This window comes from Microtus oregoni, unplaced genomic scaffold, assembly GCF_018167655.1.
Source record: "Microtus oregoni isolate MIOR12 unplaced genomic scaffold, Mior012 000005F_ref0000423, whole genome shotgun sequence".
NCBI classification, from domain to species: domain Eukaryota; kingdom Metazoa; phylum Chordata; class Mammalia; order Rodentia; family Cricetidae; genus Microtus; species Microtus oregoni.
In genome coordinates this window covers 64353008-64378564 of record NW_024543064.1, presented here as the reverse complement: position 1 = coordinate 64378564, position 25557 = coordinate 64353008, and the positions used below count along the sequence as shown (strand labels likewise).

The 25557-nt window shown below is 37.7% G+C and overlaps 1 protein-coding gene across 3 annotated transcripts in view; it reads right to left on the bottom strand.

Moving 5' to 3' along the window:
- Window positions 1-1852: 1852 nt before the first annotated feature.
- Zdhhc21 (zinc finger DHHC-type palmitoyltransferase 21) overlaps window positions 1853-25557 on the bottom strand; it is a 48538-nt gene continuing 24833 nt past the window's right edge. For 2 of the 3 annotated variants that reach the window (XM_041651504.1, XM_041651506.1), the window contains 3 exons: window positions 15356-15472; window positions 6816-6859; window positions 1853-6270 (listed from right to left, as the gene is read on the bottom strand). In XM_041651504.1, coding sequence (XP_041507438.1) covers window positions 6138-6270; window positions 6816-6859; window positions 15356-15472 — 294 coding nt within the window. In that variant the 3' untranslated portion in view covers window positions 1853-6137. The remainder of the gene's footprint in view (window positions 6271-6815; window positions 6860-15355; window positions 15473-25557) is intronic. The other variant, XM_041651505.1, reaches the window with a different exon arrangement.

Here is a 25557-nt window from a genome sequence, read left to right as displayed (position 1 = left end):
ATAATGGACCCATTATTTGTCCTGTATTTTGGCATACGGTTGAGTAGTCATCAAAAGTGTCTAATAGAATACTTTGCTTATAGAAATAAAAACTTCTCTTCTCTGCCAAAGTGAAGCCAAGGGAGAAAGTGATTCAATAACTTTAGTAGCTTCAGTCTATTAAAATACCTTATAAAGTAACCACACTATATTAAAATACAAAATTAAAATCCGTACCACTCTGCATGAAAGAATAAAAGCTAAGTCTAAATAAGAATCATTTTCAACTGACTGCGCCAGCCAGCACTCACAGAAAGTAAGCCCTGACAAATGACTGTTCACTTCTTCAGACATGAGAAACTAAGCCCAGCCAAGCAAAAAGAAAATCAACTCTTTGGTTCAAGAATTAAGAATGTAACTCAAAGCTAAAGCGAATAGCACCAGGATGTTTCAGTTGCTCAGGTTGTAAAACACGAGTTTCAGGCACCAGTACGTTAAATACCATCACCCACTCTGGCTCAGACATAAAGCTCACAGGACACGCACAAGTCTTCCCTCTGACTGACAGCCTACAAGCAACCAGACACTGTGTGGAAGAGACAGGCAAAGCTACAAAAGGAGCTGTGCCTGTTCTGGCTGCTCTGGCTAAACTTACATATAAAGCTACTGAGATGAAAATGTTACATGTGTAATTAATTAAACAGTTGAGCAAGTGTAGAAAGCACTACCGGTATACACACGAGGTAATGAATTAAAATGTCAACAGCAAGGAAGACCTCCAGGGTCCCAATATCAGCAAAAGAGCCCAATCTTTAAAGTGTAAACTAGCCTTCATACCTAACTGGTGATTTTCTCTGCTGAAATTCATACCTAAACTGGTGAATTTTCTCAGCATTTTTCTTTTGCCATAAGAGACTCTTAAATAGGTTCCAGTTTTCTCAAACTATCACTTCTCCTCTGTATTACACATCTGTACTTCCACGTTATTTTAACATGTGTATGCTAAAAATGATGCAGGTTAATATATCCTACACAATTATCTAAAATTAAAAATAATCTCTCAAGAGCATATGGCCAGCTAAAGAGAAAGAGCCATATAAGAGGAGGTTAAATAACTCAAACCAAATGCTCCCCAGAACAAAGGGCTCTTACAGTAACACAGTGTTAGCTAGAATGAGGAGCTGGCAAGGGGAGTCTCTGCTATCAGGGACCCAGTCTTAGTCAACTCTTCTGCAGAGATGCTGATTATTTATGTCCATGCAGCCTTCTCTCTATCTTACCAATGTCCCCTATTTTCTTTGTCCAAGATTTTGGCTATTTGCTACTCATTAGTACCTGAACTCTAGGGTAGACAAAAGGAAAGTAAAAGATACAATAATGAAATCAGTAATACCTAATACCAATGACTTAAGAACTTTAAGCATTGAGCCAAACACAGTAGCATATGCCTGTAATCCCAGAACTTGGGAGGCGAAGATAGAAGGATTCTTAGTTCAAAGCAAGTAAAACCCTGTCTACATATAATAATAATAATAATAATAATAATAATAACAATAACAATAATAATAATAATTTGTTCCAAATTATCACTGGCGGGTAATATTGCCACACCTAAAGAACTGATAAAAATGTTATTGGTTTTAACAAAATGGCTTTTAAAAAATAATTTTGGTTTTAAAAAATGCAGAAAGATAATGGAAGAAGTGAGAAAAGTCACTTCTTGACGTTAAACCATCACAAAGGTAGTGTAAATGCTAAATATTGGTTCATATAGTCAGACACAATACTGTTATAAAACACTTCAAGTAAACAGCTTCTAATCTTTCCCCATGTTCTGCTATAGAATATTATAGAATCTAAGAACAGCTAAACATAAATTATACTAAAATTTTTATTTGTAGATAAATTCCGAGCATGGTACCTGCAACAGAAGGCAACAGATGTGGATACTAAATCATATACTCACTCATTAGTTAATTACATGGTTAATACGAGCAAGTAGAACACACTAAGTTTATAGGACTTACTAACTACATTTGCCAATACTTGTCATTTTCAAAGCATTAGTAAAGGTGTATGAAAGTCTAATGTTTTAACTATTAGTAAATTACATAATGTTTGTAATAAATTCCCAATATATCTATGTATAGTAGAGTCCATTTCAAAATTTACATAATGAAGTACTATAGTTTAGTGAACTGTAGCTAGGTTATCTACTTATACATGACATACAAGAGAACTAGTCAGAGAACAGCCTAGACAAAATTAGCATATGCTAATGAATATTAGTGCCATATTAAGCCACTGCAAGACAAACTGTGATTTTTAGCAATACGTGAAAGAACATTCAACTACCCATGATCTAATACAGAAAACTATCTGGCTTTTATCTAAATTCATTTGTACCTCCTGTTTTGGAAGTGTGTTCTTAATTTGAGTTTTTGTGATTAATGTTTAGAATTAACACATCTTTTGCACAAAACAGTTAATTACTTGTACGGAAGTAACCTAAAGTCTGATTAAGAATGGTTAGAATGAGCTGCCATCCTTAATGGAACCACCTCCACACACTAGTGAGATGCTCTGGTGTTAGTTGAGACATTGGACTCAGCTCCTCTGCATCTCTTCCGCTCTTACCCTGGTCGAGAATCCAGGGTGTCTTGTGCATGCACTCTGTCACTGAGGCACCCCAGCCATACTTTATCACTATTAAGTAAACTGTCTTCTGAAAAAGAGATACTGTGTTAGCTACAATTGCAAATGGCTCTCTTACATTAACTATTTTAATACACTTTTTAAACAAAATAGTGCTTTTATTTTCATGTAACATCACCTAAGTTAGTAATCTGAAACCTAAGTCTGGTTGCAAAGCACTAAGACTCTTTAACAGATTGCTTAATGTTTAGAAGACTCTGAACTCAGTCCATTATTGCCTACATTAAGTTCACCCAATTAGATTTTTAAAACTTGTATGTGTGTGCGCGCACGAGAGTGAGACAGAGAGAGATGATGGGGAGGAGGCATGTCGTGGAGGTCAGAGGACCACTCTGTGGAATAAGGTTTGTGGAGGTCAGAGGACCACTCTGTGGAATAAGGTTTGGTTTGGTTTTTGTTTTTTTCTTCACTTTCACCTTAAAATGGGTTCAGTTTTGTACAACAAATCCCTTTATGTACTGAGCCACCTTGCAGGCCCAACCCTATAATTGTTCACCAAGTGTAACTGTAGCCAGTAATAACACTCTAACTCTGGAGGCCCAAGAAATGATTCTGCTAATGTAAAAATGTCACTGGACACACATTTGGCTAAAACTTACAAATAAAGCCTTCAATGCAATATGCAGACTAATAGGAAATCTCCTGCTCAGCTGCTTTCCACCACTCCACATATGGAGTTATTCCCACGGTTATTCAGAGTGACACATGTACCTAAAGACTTAACTCTGACTGAGAAGGCTTTTTAAAAAGCAAAGAAAAAATAGTATTGTTATAATCAATTATTGATTATGTTAAGGCAATTGAGTCTGTATATGTGTGGGACTATTCTAAAACTGAATTGAAAAAAATTAAATGTATTCTTTAGATATCCAGCAAAACACACTGGATGATATGGTTGCCATCGTAATTGTAATAAATGTTTTGTTCTGTAATAAAATAGTAATTTTAAAGTAAGTTTTCATAATGATAACAAGTTACCAAAATAAGGCTTAAAGTAAAGTATGAAATAGTTTGTCCTAATCTAAATTTGTGATTGACAGTAAAGTGTACAATATACATACATGAAGCCAAGCAATTCACCTAGGAGAAACATCACCAACACGTTCATTTTCAATTTTCATAAAACTTTACACTTTTATACAGATATTCCCATACGTGTGTACCTCTCGTATGTTCACAGATTGAAGGTACTAATAGGACAGTAAAAGCCTCTAGAGCCAGAATAATTACATCAATTAGCCAAAAGAGGGCGCAGGAAGAACACAGGAGCTTAATCCCTAGGAAGGGGCCAACAGGCTTTTCTCTAGGAATCCAGTAATGATTACAAACCCCTAGCGGGGGCAGACATAAACATTTGACAATACTGCATAAGTATATATAGATATACTGCAATATAGATTATGTAAATACATTAATAATAGCATTTCTGTAGCTCAAACTAGTGCATTGGTTTGTAGTCCAATAACTGAAAGAAACCGCAGAGGGATATCAGGACCTGGGAGAGTACAGACAAAGGGAAGAGATTGTGCCTAAACCTAAGAAAACCAGACCCACACATTCCCAACACGGGAAAGAGAACACCCCCATTATCTCATGTCAGAGCTATTGCTACTCCAAAAGTATAAGCAAGTCTACAAAGCTCCATACTGGGCCTTCACTGGCTCTGCTATGAATGCTCCAGGTCTTATGTGAACAGAATACATATAGCTGAAGTCATCAACTTGTATCTCCCTACATTATATATACACCACTTCCTTTTAGAATCTATCATCAGCCAATTTAGTCAGTCAGCTTGCACAAAATCCAACCCCTTTGCCCAAAATAAACAAATTTTATGTTTCCTAACCTTTATAAATATTTCTTATATTAAACTTACTAAATGTCTTAGCACCAATAAATATTTTCATCTGTTACTTCTAAGTTTTTAAATAATAAACATAATTAGAACATGAAAATATGGTATTAATATTTCCGAAAAGAGATTATTCTATTCCTTCAGAAATTTTACAAGACATTTACAGTATCTGAAAGAACTAGTCACAGTATAGCTGACTGGCTAACAATAATAATCTCTGTTTCAGTATTTCCCAGCTATGATTCCTTACTTCACAACTACCTGAAAGTAAAGTGTGTATATGGTTCAAGAATGGTAGACTTGTTCAATATCATTTTCAGGGGAAAGGTCACTAGCACACACACTTTTCATACATGTGGATATGCTGTATTCTAAATAAAAAACTGAAATCATACAAAACTTCTTCGCATACAAAAAGATTCCATGTTTGTCAAGGACCATCACTACCACAGATCATTCTATTTGAAGATAATTTCCTGACATCAGCAATTAATAAAATGTCTCTAGAGTGATGCAAATTATAACTAGGCAATGAAAATTCAATTTCAACCTGGGTGATTACTGGTATATAAAGTTAATGATCTACTTTTAAACTTTGATATGAGTTGACCAGTATTTATCATATAATATATAAACTTTCAAAATGCACAGTAAGATCTACTGGCAGATAAGTAAAAATATACATACTTTAAAACACAGTATTCCTTTATATACTGTGTATTACATACCATCCAGTTATACTCGCATTTTAAAACATCTGCATTCTGATATAACTGCACTTGAAGAAGTAACTGGAATTATTGCAAACTTCCTATCCTTTTCAGTCACTAGAATCTTAGGGTAAAACAGGAATATATGCCTGACTGGTCACAAATTTCTCCTGGGAGCAAACATTCTAACAGCAATCAATAACTGCAGCAGAAGGGAAAATTAATTTCTCCTTTATAATAAGGTAGTAGTTGGTGCATTAACCTCGTGTGTCGTATCTCGCTTTGGATGAGCAGGAAAGAAGAAGGAAGCATCAGAGAGCTGCTCCCAGGCAATAACTGCCCTTTGTTGCTCACCCTACACTGCATATTAAAAACCCTGCAGCACATAGAAAAGGAAGTAGTGAAAAGCATTTTAACTTATATTCAAAAAAGAAAATTTACATCTAAGAAAGTATATCAAGTTTTGTAAACCTGAAGAATTAAATTCAAATTTGGTTAGTACTATTTAAAGGTAAACATTAAACACCTCAAATTTCTTATAAATTAAAATTTAAAATACTGTGAGTAGTGAAGGAAATTTATGTACAATTATTTCATCCCAATCACTGCCTTTTGAGTTTAGTAACAAAAGCATTTAAAGAAATCCCCATGAAAGGCTAATTTGAAAGTAAACATGCTTTTAAAACTTAAATATAGATCTTGTATTAGCCCCACAACAGGATCAAGATCACTATTAAAATAAAGCCTGGGGCACATTATGATGCCTAAGATTGGTGGGTGGATTTTAATTGACTTGAAGACTGTCATAGTTCTATTCTCATAAAACCTGTAACGCATTTCCAGCATGGAGGACCCATCTGTGCCCACCATCCATCTGTTTAGACGTGATTGGCAAAGTGGTAGGGAACTCGCAGTGGTTGCCTCTGCCTGAAAGGAATGAACCACAGGATCTTCCAACGAGTGCCAAAAACTTCTGAGAAGGTCTGCTGCCATGGCTTTCGGGGCCGTGATCTACAGAAGACAGCATTATTAGTGAAAGACAGCACTCCCATGGTGCACTTCAGTCAGCTAAAACAATGCAGGTTGGCTGGGGATCCATTACTGGACTCGGATGCATTGTGTCCCAGCATCACAAACACAGCTTTTCTTTCCATGTGGCCTGCAGCTGAGCTTCAGCTCTGCAGAGCAGATATTGTATCTGCATCGTCAATCAACCCACGGTAACTTTGGAAGCAGAGGAGGAGCTCGGGGTAACAGAATGTGTGTCAACAACACAGTAGCAAATCTCTTTTGATGTACTTTTACGACAAATAATTTAACTTACTTCTGTGAGTCAGAAAACTGGAGTTATCAGTACTTATTTTGTTTAAAAACTCTGATGGCTGAAAGACCCCTATTGTAAGACTGGGATATGCCTGTCTAGCTTGGGTCTCAGATGGGGCACAAAAAAAAAAAAAAAAAAAAAGCCATCATTACTATTAACATATGCACACAATTCTCAAAGGGGATCAGTTGTTTTTATTTTTAAATAAAATCATTATAGACTTTATACTTACATTTCTTCACAACAGTTTGACATCTTTTCAATAGATGTTGTATCCTATTAAAAATAGAAAAATTATATTCATATATAACAATACTTCTGTCTTACAGAATATTTATGTCTATTCAAAACATATTCTAAAGATTTAACCAGTCTGTATATCTTTACAACCTGGAGTCCCCTTAGGGAAATAAAATCAACAACATCATGTGAAAAAAACTACTGAACTACGAAAGTATCAAAACCCTCTAGGAGAACTATTTCATTCAGTTGTAACCTCTGAGGACACCTGATTGCTTGGTAATTCTGTAAAAGCCTAATTATTTCCATTCAAATCAACTGTCTACAAATATGTATTAAAAATAAATGAATATCAAATAACACATGAAACCCATCAAGGAATACAGAACTACCAAGATGCAGAGAGTAGTAGTGACTCTGGGTTTTATTAATTTCTATAAATAACAAAATTCAATAAGCCAATCCATAAATTGATCATGTTACAACATCTTTTAATATAAAAATATAAGTTAGAAAATAAAACATTTCTTTTTTCCCCAACAAGCAAACCAAATCTTTACAACAATATAATCTCTTCAGGGTGTTTTAACAAGAGTGTAATGCAGGCCTAGAAGGAAAGCACTTCAGCAGAAGACGGTGTCTGGGAATGCCGACGCAAACTGTAGTAACAGAGGACCTACCAACTATACTGCCGAACTGTTATGAGATCCAAACACCCAATATACGAGTGCACAATCTTACATTTAGGTAAAAATTTAGAGTGTGAGCACATTTTAAAGCAATAGTGCAAAAATATTAGATAAATTTTTGCCTTTTCCCCAGACTTGACCTTACTAACTCACACATGACAGACATTGGAAAATAACAATATTAATCAGAACTATTCATGGAAATACAGAAGTTCCTTTAGTGGTGCTAATCCACAGCCCTTTACAGTTAGCCATGCTAGATGAACATTCATGATGACTGTCAGATATGCTGAACAAGCAGCTAGCCTCAAAAAGGGGAAGTAAATCTGGTTTTAGAAGACTAGGAACAAACAATAGTTTTATTTACAGAGTATTCTAAAGATGTGTTAAAAAAAAGTGGCAGACTTGCTACATCTTCTATATACATAGTTTTTTTTTAATTATGCCTTGAAGTTGATAGCATTTGACAATTCTGCTGAAAATAAGCTTCTTTTTATTGTACTGCATAACTTCCTCTTTAAACAATATTTTACTTATTCTAAATGAAAACACAGCCTACAAATATATGAGAACATTTCTTAAGAATTTAGAGGAAAGCTGGGCTTCAGGCTCACATCTATGCAGGAGTGGATATGTCATTTTAGTACTGTCTCAGGGTGTGAACATGTAAACGAACAGCGAAGGAACCCACACCAAAGTGCTGAGGGAAGGAGGACAAAGTCATTGCACGCTATGTCTAGAGCAGTGGTTCTCAACCCTAACTACAATTCCTCATGTGCTGACCCCAACCACAAAATAATTTTTGTTGCTACTTCATAACTGTAATTTTGCTACTGTCAGAATCATACTGTAAATATCTGATACGCAGGATATTGGGTATTCGACTCCCGTGAAGGGGCTCACAACCCATGTGTTGAGAACTGCTGAGAACCCTGAAATGCAGCCGCTGACACCTTTACACCTGAAAGCTACGTGAGGACAGGCAAGGCGGGGCCCATCTACTGTCACCACTAATCCTGGGGACAACTTTTACTGTACAGAATCTACACTGAGTAAATTTATTTGTGGTTCTGAAAAGAAACAACTTTAAAGAATCCAAATTTAGTTTTCATATAGAGAAACCTTTTAAGTATTCGGATAGCTTCAGGAGACAGACAACACTCCTCCTTAAATGTCTTTCGCAGGATGAATTGTTTACTGAGCTATAAATAGGCGCTGGGAGGCTGCCCAAACTAAGCCACTGTTTTCTCTTGAACGACAAATGCTCCCCTCTCTACCTCTGCATCCAGAATACTATCAACACAGACACAGCACAGTCTCTACCTGCACAGCAGAGCACAGCGAGCTCTCACTCTGGAAGCAGCAAGCAGGGGTCAGAGTCAGACATTCCCATTCACAAGCAGGCCCGACTACTCAGGACAGACCCCGTCTGCAGGAGAAGGAAAACCATCCTACCCACAACTGCTAAACTCAGCCTACTTTGTTTTTTTGGGTTTTTGTTTGTTTGTTTGTTTTACAATGTAGACAAATGTGAGGATTTTTTTTAAGCATACTGAAAATATTCAACCCTTCCAGTGGCACTAGGGGAGAAGACGAACACGACAAACGCTACAAAAGGAACATAATACAACATACAGCCTCAGATAGCTACCAAACAAACCATTCTTTCAAGATCGTGAAAATCACATATTTACTTGGCATTGCTACAATTAGTTCTGAGGAATGTTTATACCCAGAATGATCTCATGATCAAAACATCTAATCCTCCAATCAGCTTGTACAACTGAGCAATACAAGAGGATGCCTCACTGTTTTAAAAACTGGAGTTCATTTTTTAAAAAATCAAGTAAACCCAGCAAGATTTTCAGAGACAAGTATTATCATCCCTACTCTCTCTGTCAAAACTTTGTTTTCTCAATTTTTTTTTAAAAAACAAGAGTTATTTATTTATTATGTATGCAGTGTTCTGCCTGCATGTATGCCTGCTGTCTTCTCTTTATGGCTAATTTTGGTGTAAGAAGGGATCTTTCAGATTCTGTGTAAAATTATGTTTGGCTGCACCTGGATTGTGTCTGGAACAGAGAGAAAAAGATTTCTTAGCAGAAGAGAGTGATAGATTCACTGGAAAACTGAAATGGAGTGTAGTATGAAAAGCAAGAACTTATCAGCATAGCTTTCTTGGTTAACAGGCTAGCAGGGCTGAGAAGCCAGGCCCTGAGCACAGAAGGCTGATAACCGCTCTCCTGTGAGTCCACTCTCACCAAGTACCACACTGGGACACATATGCTGTGCTGTGGGAGCGAGGCCTTAGACACACTGAACAACACATAAAGGACAAACAGTCCATCTGGTTCCATTAACTGTCTTCGGAGGTAGAAGAGTCCTTATCTTTGGGCCTTTTTACTCTGGAACAGTTTCCAAAAGGACTTTCTTACCATTCCAGACGTTAAGACCTGATGAGAGTAAAGGCGCCATCAGAGACACACCCCTGAAGACAGCTCCATAGCTTCCACAGGCACCTCAACTCTGTTCTCGTAGGTTTCCTTGGCTATTAGGCCTCTATGCTGCACACAGCTACCTAATTTACAACTCGATGCTGACTTAATATAGCCTTGGAAACACTTTTCAGGGAAGTTTTTGTAGTTCATGATCATATACCTGCTCTGTCTCTGAGTTCTAACATTATGAGCTTCATTTGATTGCTAACTAGTACAGAAACAGCAGTACATTCAATTTTTTATTTTATTTTTAGTTATATGTTGTGTGTGTACGGTGGCAAAGGGGAGGTATGCACGTGAATGGAGGTGCTCATGGAGGCCAGAAGAGGGTGTCAGATCCCCAGGGCTAGAGTTATAGGTGGTTACAAGCCATCCCATGGAGGTACTCTGACCAAATTTGGGATCACTGCAAGAGCAGTACACCCTCTGACCTCCATTTAACTTTAGAATCAAAAGCACTAGCAGGACAAAGCTTTTGATATATGTCTGCAGGACTGAACTAACTCGGCAAATCAGAAATAGCGTAATTCTTTAGTTTTAATTTTTTTCAAGGTGAAAGCAGGGAAACCCTCCTAACCATCCCTGCCCCCAGGACTCACCGGTTTACTCTAGAAATGGGCGGTTCCTCAGCATCCATCGCTAACAGAGGACCAGCTGTGTCTTTTATTTGGAATGTGAAGTTGACATAAACATTTCATCAACAACAGGACAATAGTGCAGAGGCAGGTTCTACATTGATAGCTACTGGAAACCTCTTTCCAAAATGACTTCTCTGCTTTTCTCCATCAAACCATCATCTGGCTATATAAAATTGGTAAGAAATTAAAGCTCTATATCTCAACTACCAAGTAGGAATGCTTACCTCCTAAGTTTTTGTGAGGTTTAAATGGATCAATACGTATTAAAACTCCTAGTAAATCTTCAATGACTGAAGAATCCTCATTTTTATTTTTTATTAAGCATTTCCTCATGCTTAAAAATAGTATTTCAATATATCAGTTATTCAAATTATGTGTATAGGACTTTATAATGAAAGATAAAATGACTGAGGATATATATGTAATCCTACAACCAAAAGGGGTTTAAAATCCATTCGTAAAGCAAAAACTTGAAAGTATATAAACCATTGTTCATTTACTCATCTATTTATATAGAGTAACCAGCTACATGGCAAGGTCTTTAATAAATGAGCAAAGATGTCCACACACACACAAAGAAACCACATAGGCACACATAGGTCCCAGAGGGTGACTGTGACCACACAGACACACATAGGTCACAGAGGGTGACTGTGCAAAAGGTGTTTTATTGGTGACTCCACAGTCACCAAAACAGCTGAAAGAACTGAAAATCTATGCTTCCAAGTGAGACCCAAACCTATGCTTTCATATTTTAACATCAAAATTAGACTTCCGATGAGGTTTCTGGTTATCAATAGTAGACATAGAGTTAGGGAACTGAATGTGCCTTGGGATTAGGGCTTGGGAGATCACCAATGAACCAACAGAATGTGTGAGAGACACTTAGCTTCATTTGGCAAAGATCAAAAGTCAATACATAGAAAATCTACGCGTCTTCTAACCTTACTATGCATGTGAATTTAGATCATGAGCTGATGAAATCAACTTCTCAGAAAAATGCCTACTAACAATAGCACAGTATGTTTAGCAACACAGCACATAAACTGTCTCTACATTGAGTGACGGCCCTCTAAGAAGTCTATGCACTAAGTATCTCCTATAAGCACTATCAGAACACAAATTGTTTTCAGCTTTTACATTCACTTGACTGTCTGATGCAGTCCCTGAACAAATCACACCGAGTAAAGAGGAAGTGAGGTATAGAAACACTTCTGCTCAGAAACACATTTACACAAGTTATCCACCTCTACACATAATTGTGATTACTACAAAAAAAGAGAAACTAGTCTCTATAAAATTCTTACCATCCACATACAAAGAAATATATCCAATGTTAACATAGAACATGAAAAGCATCTAAGAAACATAATAAACTTGGGCAATATTTTTAGGGTTTTAAGAGAGCATTAAGGAGATGTGTCACATAATTTTACAGTCAGAAAGGCTGTATTAGAAATACACACACACACACACACACCCCTTAGAAAGGAAAGCAAAAATGCCAGAGATCTCCCATTAAAGAAAGATGTTCAGTGCTGGCTGCAGCTAAGTATGCTAAGCATGATTTGCACACAGACTACATGAATTCACTGATTGACTGATATTTGGCAAAACTCAATTATAAAGATCGACAATTCCAAGTCTATATTTCTGAATACATATTAAAAAGCAAGAAAATCTATTAACTGATCAATAAAATCTTACTTAATAGCTAACCTCCTTTAATCTGATTTAACATTTTGAACATGAGGTAATTTTCATTGCATATGATTAACTCCAGTGAAAATTAAGTCACCATCTTAATTACAGGTCTACTGCTGTAACCAGGACCACGGCAACTCTTAAAAAATGAATCATTTAATTGGAGCTTGCTTACATTTGCAGAAGAACATGGTGGGGAGCAAGGCAGCACACAAACCTTCATGGTGCTGGAGAAGTATCTGAGAGTTCTATATGCTGATCCACAGAGAGACAGAGACAAAAACAGACTGACTGAGCTTGACACAAGCTTCTGAAAGCTCAAAGTGACACACTTCCTCTAACATGGCCACATCTCCCAATCCTCCCAATCCTGTCAAAGAGTTCCACTCCCTGATGACTAATTATTCAAATATATGAGTCTATAGGAACCATTCTACTGCAAACCACCATAGTCACCATGTACTAATAATTCTTTCTATTATCAGGCAAATATTGACTGCAAATCAAACAAGGGTTGGAGGTATAAGGAGAAATATTTTCTCTGTAAAGATTTTAAAAATTATCTTCTGTATTCAACTAGAATCCAAGAACATCTGTGAGACCAAGGCAACAATCACTTAGCTTTATTAAAGCTGCGGCTCACCATACCCAGCTTCACCGCACTGAGCAACAAATGCACTGCGCTCCAAAGAGGACATCAGGAGCTCACACAAGTGCACAAACTCCTGTGCCCAGGAAACGGAAATGCTTGCACACATAATTTAGACAAACTGTCAGAGGAGTGTCACAGCAGGCAGCAGGTCCCTGTCAGAACCTCCCCAGGGATACTGGCCAGCTGTTAGGCTTCTTGTCAATGGTAACAGGACCAGTCCGACTAACCCAAACTGTCAACACTGGGGCTCACCAGCATGGACTTCCCTCTTGCTGCCTGGGACTATTGAGCCTAATTCTGATGTCAATTACATTAATAAGAGCATCACTGTCTACTTCATTCAGATACAAGAGCAAAGAGCTAAGTCTTAGTGAGGGCTGCTAAGCTAACTTGTTTCCTAGATAAAGGAAACTGCATCAAAGCCAACTGCTTTTGTAAACATGACTTTCAATTCAGTTACAGTGCACAACACATACATTTAAAGCCTAATTTAAATCAAATGTGAAAATAAAGTAAACCCTTAAAATTCTGCTTCAGATTCGTCAGTTTACTAAAATGCCTGACTGTGTTACAGTCCTTTAATTTTGGAAATGAAATTATGGGGGGAGGAGTACTCATCCCAGGTCAAAGAAAACAATGGGAAAATAATTATTAAAATTGGAACCCTGCTTCTATGAAATCTTAGCTAAAAGTATAGGAGCCAGCATTTGTTTTGCCATTTATTATTAAATAGACCCATATTCAAGCTATGAAACTCCCAGCTCTCCCTAAGGAAATTATATCCTTTTGGACGGGGGGGAGGGAGGGGGCACAAGGGTAGGGAGATGAATCAATCCCTGTGACATCTCCATTGCTCTAATGCTATCTCTAAATTCACACTAGCTCACAGTGTAGAGATCTGTGCATGCAGATATGATGAAAAGGTGTCCAGAAAGTATCCAGAGATGAAGCCTAAGCACAGCCTACATTTTTAACTCCCTAAACAACTTGTACAGTATGGCAACAATTTACATAGCATTGATATTGCATTAGGTATTATAAAGGATCTAGAAATGATTTAAAAAATATAAAAGATGTATGTGCAAATACTATGCTATTCCAATAAGGGATTTTAACAGTTACTGTGAAGTTTAGTATCCATAGGGCATCCTGAAACCAATTCTCTATAGACAGCAAGGGGCTGTATAGTTCTCAATTCTAGTCCATCCATCCATCCATCCCCAGGCCAGTACCACAATTCTTGAATACGTTGTTTAGTGGTAGGTGTTGAGGTTTTCTTGTTGATTCATTATATGTTGGTAGGCACTTAAATGAACATATGCAATATCGATGGTAAACAGAATACAATGCTGCAGCCCCTTTGAGCATGCATACATACACTCAAATATATAACATCTACAAGGTTATTTTGACAAGGTTGGTCAAAGGGAATGTACATTTTAAATTATGAAAGGCATTGACAATTCACCTTCCAACAATTTAAGTCAAATTATATTCCTTTCCATAATATTTAAGAAAGACTAGTTGACATACATTTTCTCCAATGGACTATTCTTTTTTCAATCCTTACGATTTTTCTCAGTTTTTAAAATCTCTTCTGTTGTGATAAAAGGATTTGAGTATGATTGCTCTAAAAAATGACTGACACTACAGCAAGTCTCATCTCTCATAGCCTCTCTACCACATCCTCAAACTGGCCTAAGAAACACTGCAATAAATGCACCCGTGAAAAGAACAGTACCTGACACTGCCAAGTGTTTGCTCTAATTGTTCCAATTAAGTGGTATAAAAAATGACTGCATCCAATGTAGAGAAATGTCAAAGTAGACTTGCCATCCCTCAAGACATTGTTCTATGACAAATATAAGAGGAGGAGCTGACAGTCTTTCAGACAGACTCAATAGTGATGACATAGTAAGTTAGTCTGAACATCAATAAATCAATTAGGACATCCAAGAAATGGTTTAATTACTAATAAAATGTTTGTCTTAGCAGTTCTATCTTTGGGAATTCTTAAAGAATTTTTAAAAGAAAAAGTAGTGTTATCTGTAACATAGGAAAAATGATTGGTGTGTTATAAAAGGAAATAAGATTAGAAAAATGACTTCATGCTAGATGCTAACACTAGAAGTATATGTCATCAGTAAGACTGTACGCATAAGGTCTGCTGTCATATAAAAATACTCTGCTCATTTTTAAGAGGGATGCAAAATTTATGTATACTTTACACACACTTAACAGCTGTAGGCAATATTCTCCTTTAACTTATAAATGCCACATAAGTTTTTAGAATCAGGTCCACAGTTACACATCTCTTTGTACATGTCAGTTTACACTGAAGATATACTTACTGTGATGATGCCAATCAGCTGTGTGTAGAAGAGTCCAGTTATTCCAACTAACATGGTAATGCCCATAAAGGCAGCTAGTCTCATGATAGCCAGCTCATGCCGAACAACAAAGAGGTCCTACAAAGAGAAAGGAAGTCTTAAGAACTGCTTACTTTTGAGACCATAACCAACATGCAACGCATAAGTATTCCCTTACTGCCTTAAAGAAACCACCTGCTCCGTTTGTTCCATGTCGGCAACACAAATATTAGAAATTTTCAAAAATAACTTTAGAACTTACAACAAAGTTGTAAGGATTTCACTACTGTATTGTACCTTGAAATAACAATCTCTCTCAATACCAGAGTTGCTAGTTACTTTTATTTTTAAAGACTGCTTATGGCAGAAAACAAAAATCAGAGAAGGTATGGGATGTTTGATCCACAAAGTAACATTTGTTATCACACTGTAAAAATTTTGTAATGTACAGGCATGATTTATAATATTAAAATCAAGTGACCCAAATACCTAATAATTATCTAATTTAGCTGCAATGAGGGGAAAACCTGTACACCAGGACACAGGTACAGCCTCCCCAGGCGTACTCCATTCACTCTTCCATGTAGTCAGCCCTGGGACACACACGATAAACAAAATGATGTGCTCAACACACCCAGGAACCATAGGTTACTGCAGAGATGGAAAAGGAACATGGTGGGAACGGGAACTGTGTTAAGACAAAGGTCATTTGGCCATTTCCAGGGAGTGGAACCGAGGATTCTTAAAGTGAACTGGGTTCTAATGACAAAAAGAAAACCACTTCATTTAGCATCATGGTTACTGAACAAACCAGAGGGAGTCAAAGACTTAGGATTCTCCAGGAGCTTAACAAGCCGTTAAACTTGGAGTAAAACAGCCAGTTCTTAGATGCAACAGGTGGAGTGGAAGGGTGCCCAATACAACCAACCACTGGGTGCTGATGGTCTTTTCCTGATTTAGGGTAGGGATTAATGGTGTTGTAGCGATCCCAAAAGGTAGGGCCAGGTATGGTGGGTCAGAGATTTGGGAGATAAAGGAGGGAGGACAAGGTAGCCAAGGTCAAGCTGGATAGCATGAAGCCCAATTTCTGAAGAATAAATAAATAAGTAACAGAAAATAAAATATTAGGTGGCCACTGAAGGAACAGTGTTTGCTTAAAATGAAGGACTGATGTCTTTCTGTGGATAAAGCATTAGACTCACAGAAAACATCTTGTTCTATACCTTCAACACTTATTCATTAGCCTAGAAAATTTAAAACTTACCAAGCCACTTGGACTGTTATGTAGCACTCAAATACTAGGCTGTCAAATTCTGAATACTTACAAAAGATAAAAATGAGAAGCAATGTACTTCACACATGAAGCAACAACTTGAGCATTACAAGAACTGTGTGTTTCTTGTTCATCTCATGTGCGAGAAACTCCAGATGAACAAAGAAAATCCACCCTACTAATTCAAGCCATGAGGAACACTCAAAATACATTCACTCCCCAAACATCTCCGGGAGCTTATCACGTGAGCCGTGCCCATGCACAAGTCAGAGCTGCTCTTCTTCCAACATCACAGTGCCTGCATCCTGACATCCTTCCCGTACTCACGCACACAAAAAGCCCGAGTCCACACCCCAACCCAAGCTCCAAGGTTAACCACGTACTTGTGCTTCCCGGCCATCTGGCAGGTCTGAAACTACACTGCTGTTTTTGTTAGGTTTTATCCTTTTGAGAGTTACTGACAATGGTTTGGGGTGCTGTGCCTTCATTTCCCATAAGTCTCTGGGTCTTTAGTACATGGTTTACATGGTAGAATGATTTGAGACATGGGTATGCAGAAATTACTATTCTGAACTGACTACTTTGAATCAAATAAAATCTGGCCTATCTGCTTCCTATGAAAAGATAGAAACGTTTTTTTTTAACCAACTATAATTTACAAATGTTATTAATGTGATAAAACTAAAATCATCTATTTTTAAAACTATATGTGCATTTGGTGATATATTTAAATTACCTGTAGAATAAAAAATAATATAGAAATTGCTTATCACTTTTATAATGTTAGAAAACTGGACTCCAAGTTCACACATGTGTAACTTATATCAATACTAAACTCTGCCTTTTGTTTCTTTCTTTTACACAGAGCAATTTTAAAGTTCCAAATTGCCTTATCAAATGTATCAGCATCAAGAAGCATTTGTGCTCAGAATCTTTGCTAACAGTGTTACGGGGTGAACATGGCATCAACATCATGTGTCAAGGTCCTAACCCCCAACACCTCAGCACGTGAGTACCACAGAACCTGACTATATTTGGAGATGGAGCTTTTGAAGCTGTGACACTGAAGTGGGTACTCCTCCAATATGACTGATGCCCTCAAAAGGGAGGACACGTGGGCATAGAAAGAAGGTCCAGGACTCTTCTACACAGAGGAAAGACCACTGAGGACACAGTGGGATGGTAGGTGTCTATAAGCCAGAGAAACAAGGAACAGTCAGATCTACTGGCACCATAACCTTGGACTTACAGTCATCAAAATTAGAATGGACAAATTTTTTCTAAGCCACACAGTCTGTGGTATTTTGTTACACTAGCCTTACCATACTAATATAAGCATGGCACACCATTCATAATTAATTTGTTAAATAAATATAACTCAGGTACAACTAGCAAATACTAGCACATGGCATTTCCCCCAGCTAAGTATTCAAGAGTTAGATTTTTTTTCTCAAGGACTTCTTGGGTTTTATAATCTTTCCTTGGAGGCATGTTGGTGCTAATTTCATTGAATAGAAATAAAAATGATTCTGTAGAATATTCTCCATCACAGAGTCTCCAGGTCTAACTGTCCATCACAGAGTCTCCAGGTCTACGTCCATCACAGAGTCTCCAGGTCTAACTGTCCATCACAGTCTCAAGGTCTAACTGTCCATCACAGAGTCTCCAGGTCTAACTGTCCATCACAGAGTCTCCAGGTCTAACTGTCCATCACAGAGTCTCCAGGTCTACGTCCATCACAGTCTCCAGGTCTAACTGTCCATCACAGAGTCTCCAGGTCTAACTGTCCATCACAGAGTCTCCAGGTCTAACTGTCCATCACAGAGTCTCCAGGTCTAACTGTCCATCACAGTCTCCAGGTCTAACTGTTCATCACAGAGTCTCCAGGTCTAACTGTCCATCACAGTCTCCAGGTCTAACTGTCCATCACAGAGTCTCCAGGTCTAACTGTCCATCACAGAGTCTCCAGGTCTACGTCCATCACAGTCTCCAGGTCTAACTGTCCATCACAGAGTCTCCAGGTCTAACTGTCCATCACAGAGTCTCCAGGTCTAACTGTCCATCACAGAGTCTCCAGGTCTAACTGTCCATCACAGTCTCCAGGTCTAACTGTCCATCACAGAGTCTCCAGGTCTAACTGTCCATCACAGAGTCTCCAGGTCTACGTCCATCACAGTCTCCAGGTCTAACTGTCCATCACAGAGTCTCCAGGTCTAACTGTCCATCACAGAGTCTCCAGGTCTAACTGTCCATCACAGAGTCTCCAGGTCTACGTCCATCACAGTCTCCAGGTCTAACTGTCCATCACAGAGTCTCCAGGTCTAACTGTCCATCACAGAGTCTCCAGGTCTAACTGTCCATCACAGAGTCTCCAGGTCTAACTGTCCATCACAGTCTCCAGGTCTAACTGTCCATCACAGTCTCCAGGTCTAACTGTCCATCAAAGAGTCTCCAGGTCTAACTGTCTATCAAAGAGTCTCCAGGTCTAACTGTCCATCACAGTCTCCAGGTCTAACTATCCATCACAGAGCAAGAAGTCAGCATTTCTTCAGTTCACAATGCTGGATTGTGAGGACTTTGTTTCCCTGGGTTTTGGAAAACTTTCTTCTGATAAAAGAAGTTCTCTACTTCTAATCTGCTAACACGGAAATTCTAAATTTCATCTTTTGTCCATATATTGAGATACTTGAGCTATAAAACTAAGTGAACCACAGACACTAGACAGAAAAGATGTGAGGACTGCTTGACATGAGTAAGACTGAGAACAATGTGCCTGCCCACCAACAGAAATACATTATTTTCAATGGGATATTACAAATATTTAAACCAATGCCACAAGAGTGGATATTAGCTATATTTAACAAATTGAACATATTTCCAATACTGCCCACATAGCACTGTGGCCTGCTCGCCGGCCTGTATATTTTAATGTTTGTTCTCACTTCTACATGTAGAACTGTTCATGAATATATAAAGGGTACAACAGTAAAAAGGGAAGTTGTAATCATAAAAATTTAAATGACATAATATATAGAGACTACATATTTTAGAGTTTAAAACAGAAACAAAATTCTTTTAAAATGACTGCCCTAGCCCAATGCAAACCAGTCTAACACTGAGGGATTTGGGTTCTTTGGTTTTCCAAGAAATAAATTGCATCATATCTGACATATCTAACAAATAGATTTGAGTTTTCACAATGACTAATCAATTTCATATGCAGAGACTAATGTTGATATAAAAATTTATTTTATAATAAGAATACATTTTATTCTAGTGTTAAAATCCTTACAGTTGTATTATTAATCTGCATATCTGGGCCTTTCATCAATTCCAAAATATAGGTGGAGTGCTTATAAGTTTATTCTGTAATTCTCTGTCCTCTCACCTTCTCTGAAGAAACAGAAACTCTCTCAGTTTCATTACATCTGAATACCCAGAATCAAACATTACATTTTGTATATATGCACATGCAACTTCGTTATCATAGAGCAAATGCAACCAACACCTGATTTCCAGGCAAACAGTGAATACTAAAGAAAAACAAAACTTGTTGTCTTACCATATTTTATCAGTAGAATTTCTTTAAAAAGTTGGAGCAATTCATAAGAAACTGAGTAATATATTTTCCTGTTAAATTCACAACTAGGTGCAGCCCTACAGTGTTTGGCAGAATGACAACACTGCTCCCGCGTTTTAACCATTTAAACTCAGAGGCTGACAGTCTCAGATGCGAGAGCTGCTATGTCTTCCATGTTAAATGCTGCTCTGTTTACAACTAGATGCCACAGAAACTGTCTCATGGAGACATACACAGCTAACCTGTTATTATAGCGCATCTCAGGGCTTGCTACAAAGTTTCTATGCTCCATCTGTCAAGACAGAAAAATAATACACTGCCATAAAGAACTGACAACCGCTAGCGTTGACTGCTTTTGTCCACCAATATCTGTGGATGTTACAGAGAGCATCCCTAGCACACATGAACAAAGACGCTATATTTCCTCCACACTAATAAACTAAACTACACTAAAATAAAATAAAAGTTTATTTTTCCATATTGATTTTAATCCCACACTCTTCTTTATTTTACTCATCAAAATTTCATAAAGCTAAATATGTATTTCATCAATATTCTCCATTTTCAGGGCCATAACAAACAACTGACCTTGCATATGCTAAGTAAATGAAGACCATTAAGGCCTCAAGTATTGAAATAGTAATAAACAGCAGAAGAAGTCAGATTACCTTTAAGGCTGATTATAAACAAATACTTTTTAAATTATATTGAGACTTAGAAATATCTAAAGGTACTTGCAATCAATTCTTCTGGTTATCTTTGTTTTTATTAGACAAAAGCCTAGGCAAAGAATTGTGTAGCATAATTCTAAGACACAAAATCCGCAGACACGCACCAGTCAGGACAGCAGTAATAGATCTTGCTAGTAGCAGAGTCTGGCCACTGAGCACTATTCATTTTCCTCTACAAATATTAGCAAGTCAGCTGTTTAAATTCTCTCTCCTCTCTTCCCCTCCTGTCACCCCTGCTCTCATGTCATTAAATGCAGTTTGTTTGATTTTGCCCTTCACATAAAAATAACTATAAAATAATCAATCAGAAGTTAATTTGAATATACTTCATCTAAAAACAATTTTAAAAGCTTAATTTTAGACCTGAAGTGGCATTCCACAAATGACTGGCTGTGTACCCTCTACTCCTAGCACTACAGATTATTTACTCAAAATACTCCTGACCCTCTCATAGATAGTAATTACTGTCTACAATAACTAGTGCCAGTGGGTATACATTTTTTAAAAAAAAAATTAAACTACTATGACATCTTTGTATGATAGAATGAACAATCTTTATGTTAGATAAAAATATAAATGCAGGCTGCCTCAAAAAAAGTAAGAATTCATCCAAATATGACTATTAACTTGTTATTCTTTGAAGAGCAAATTTTGTAGTATGACAGTATATTTCAAATCTATATTTAAAATTTTTTAAATGCTAGTATAAAATTGTCTAAAAATTTTTCAGGCACACCAGTCATGGTGCACATACCTACAATGCTTTCACTTGGGGGTGGAGGCAGGGAGATACACAGCAAGTTTGAGCCAGGTTAGGCTACATGAGACACTGTTCCCTCAGGAGGCACTGGCCCCAGGCATCTTGTCAAATGGCTTCTCAGCACAGATAAGCACAGATCTCTGAGTCCCCACCATCTCACAGTCTCAAGGGCACTCCGCTATTCCAATAATATACAAGAAAGAATTATCTAATCGAAGATAAAAGTTGGAAAATACATGACTGCTGAAAGATTTATGCCCTAGATATAACTTGAGAGTTTACGCTAAATACAATGATACCTGCCTTCATATTTAATTAAGAATCTGCAGTTTTCTTTTATTTCAGTAATACACCAAGTGACTAAACATCTGCTGATGAAACCCTTAAAAATAAGTGTATTGTAACAGTCAAATACAGACCTTGGCCAAAGATGAAAGTTTACTGTCTTCAATCTCCATTTAATGTACTTAATTAGAATAGTAAATTATCTCACAAACAATGAGTTTGCTAAATCCTATAATAATTTTTATCCCAATAATTAAAATATGACATCAATTCCAAGAGTTTTAAGAAAAATCCAGCATTACACTGTCATGAAGAAGGCAAACAAATTCAGTGCCTAACGACTCAAAGCTTATGCTTTACATATTTTCCAAAACTGATTATTTTATTGTATTTGCTAAAAAAAAAAAAAACAAGCCTGTTACTCAAATTTCTGGTAAATTCTACATACCTATTTATTATTTTCTCACATCAAATGAGATCTTGGGAATTTTTTAACTTAAGATCTAGTCATTTTATATCATGATATAAGTCTTTTGCATCCTTATATGTATACGACCTGTGTTCCTGGTGTACAGACCCCAGGGGAGGGTGTCGGATCAACAGCAGCTAGAGATAGTTAGGAACCACTAGGTGAGTGATGAGAACCAAACCAGCATCCTCTGCAAGAGCAGCAAGTGCTCTCAACACAAAGCCATCTATCCAGTTCCTGTAGTTTTTAAATTACTGTTTTCAATGAGGATAAAACATAGAAACTTCATGGGCTTTCCTAGCAGAAGAACTGCAATATAAATTAGTTTAAGAAAGAAATCCTGCCAGGTGGCGCACACATGTAATCCCAGCCCTAGGGAGGCAGAGGCAAGTGGATCTCTATGAGTTCAAGGCCAGCCTGGACTACAGAGCGAGTTCCAGGACAGGCTCCAAAGCTACACAAAAAAAAAACCTGTCTCGAAAAACCAAAACCAAACAAACAAACAAATTCTATTTGGGGTATCAATTCACATTGAACTATGCCTTACCCATTACACTTTCTATAGCTTCCTTCCCTCAACAATGAATATGTTCAAGTATTTCCCCAAAACTTCACAAACATCCAGGCAAGGTGGTCTTTTGACGGTAAAGATTAAGAAGTATGAGGCAGGTGGGCAATCTAGTGGTGGAGGGTTTGCCCAGCATGCACAGAACTTAGGCTCATTCCCCAACACTACAGGGGGAAATACGATATTTTTTTTAAGCATGAAGTTACTATAAGAAAAAGGAAAACCTGGGGATAATTGTAAAGAAACTAAAGTACTCCATCTCAGAAAGAGATCTCCTAAAAACAGAAAAAAAAAATGGAAAATCAGATTCCCAAATGGTTCATTACCCAAAATTTGCAAACAGCCTGCTTTCTCTCAATTTTCTTTCTCAAGAGGTATTCATAACAACCAGATTCTCACGGACACTGCGCAAGTGCCATTCATAGGCAATTATATTCTTGTAAGTGAATAAACACTTTCATCTTAAAAACTATCCTGTACCCAAGAGTTGATAACACAGTCTTTCCGAACCTAGAAGACAAGCACTCAGCTTCGGGATGAAGACAGGAGGAAAGAGGCTCTACTGCCACCTGTCTACATGAAAGAGCATCCAGAAAAAGCAGGGAGAAACCTCACTTCTTTTAGGAGAGAAGTATGGGATCAGGGTCAAGCACACACCTGCTGCACAAAAGATGCCCAGGAACCATTAACTCCAAATGAGCTCAGGATCTCTGGGGTCTTCACTGCACATCTCAAGTAACTAGAGATAGGAGATGGATGAGAGAGGGCTGGCTCAATCCGGCCTATAGTCCACACATCCTCAAAAGCAGGACACAGGTTTTTATTGATCATAGGAAATATGAAAAGGTTATGAAGAAAGTCCTATAAATACATATGGACTACAATGTCTGTAAAAGTCAATGTGATACTGGTGGCTTCCCCACTGAAATTAGTGGTAACTTTTTACAATGTCACCTTCAAAAGGACTTCTATAAAAACAACAGTGGAATATTACTTAGCCCAACAACACTTGCCATAGTCAGTATTTTACAGCAGACTTAACCTCAAATTTGACCATTCCACCGAGCAGCCTGTAGTTTTCCTGGTTCACACTGTTTTTCTTCTGTTTTGCTAATCTCTATCTCACTATGAAGTATGTCCAGAGCCCAACAGAATTCAAACCTTAGGGCCACATAAGTTTTCAAACTTCAAAGAACCCTTGTTACATAGGTTAGAGCAGCCGTGTTGCCCCTTGGTGTTGCACAATTAGGCAGCAATGATTAGAATCACATGCAAAAAAAAAAAAAAAAAAAACAGTAACGAAAGCTTTGCTGCCACCGACCTCTGTGAGAGAATCTCTGTAGGAGACTAAGTTTCCCAATGTAACACAAGCTTTGTTGTTGGCCTCCAGCTCCCAAATAATGACACAGAGACTAATTATTAATTATTAATTATGAAAGCTCGGCTTTAGCTTAGGCTCGTCCTACTAGCTCTTATAACTTAAATTAACTTATTTATTTTAATCTACATTTTGCCTATTGGCTTACCTTTCTTTCATTCTGTCTGTCTGACTTCCTCCTTATTTTGATGTCTGTTGAGTGCCTAGATTCATCTCCTACTTCCTCTCTCTCTCTGCCCAGAAGTCCCACCTATACCTCCTGTCTAGCTATTGGCCATTCGGCTTTTTATTACACCAATCACAGCAATACATTTTCAACAGTGTACAAGTGTGGGATCCCACAACACCCCAACTATGTGAAAAGTGAGATAAATCCAGTCCATGAACAGCTATGCAACACAGTGACAGCAGCCAATCCAGACAGAACCTGAATATAGGCCAAGATCCCAGGGCAAAGACGCCTCAAAGGCAACGGGACCTTCTTTACTGCATGCTCTCTTGCATGGGGAGGGCACTGGAGAACACAATCCACAACAGACACCTCAGCCCACCAGTCGAAACCCCAGGAAGATACAAAGAGGAGTAACAGAAAATTGAAACTAGTCCTTCATAAAACTTAGCAACCAAACAGCCTACAAAATAAAAATGCACGATGTTCTCCTAAAAAGTCACCTCACTAAGCCCAATTCACAATGAGGAAAACATGTCATCTGATGGGGTCAAGATAAACATTCTCCTTTATCTTATACAGAAGAAAATAAGAAGAGTAAATTAAATCTGGAGTTAAAACACATCAACATCTTCACAACAGGCCATACAATTTGCCCAGTACTCAATAAAATTTTAATTGGTCTATCAGGGTATAGGACTAATATCTGGTATGGACATAAAAATAACTTTAAATAAAATGTTCAAGAAGGGACTGGAAAAATGGTTCAGTGGTTAACACAAGACAATGTGGGTTGGATTCCCAGCACCCCAAACAGTGGCATACAACCAACCCCAACTCCAAATCCAGGGCATCCTTCCCAGATTACCTCCATGGCACCAGACAAGCATGTGGTGCACTACATTCATTCACATGAAATAAAATTAAAAAGGGCCAGGGAGATGAGTCAGAGGTTACAGCACTGGCTGCTC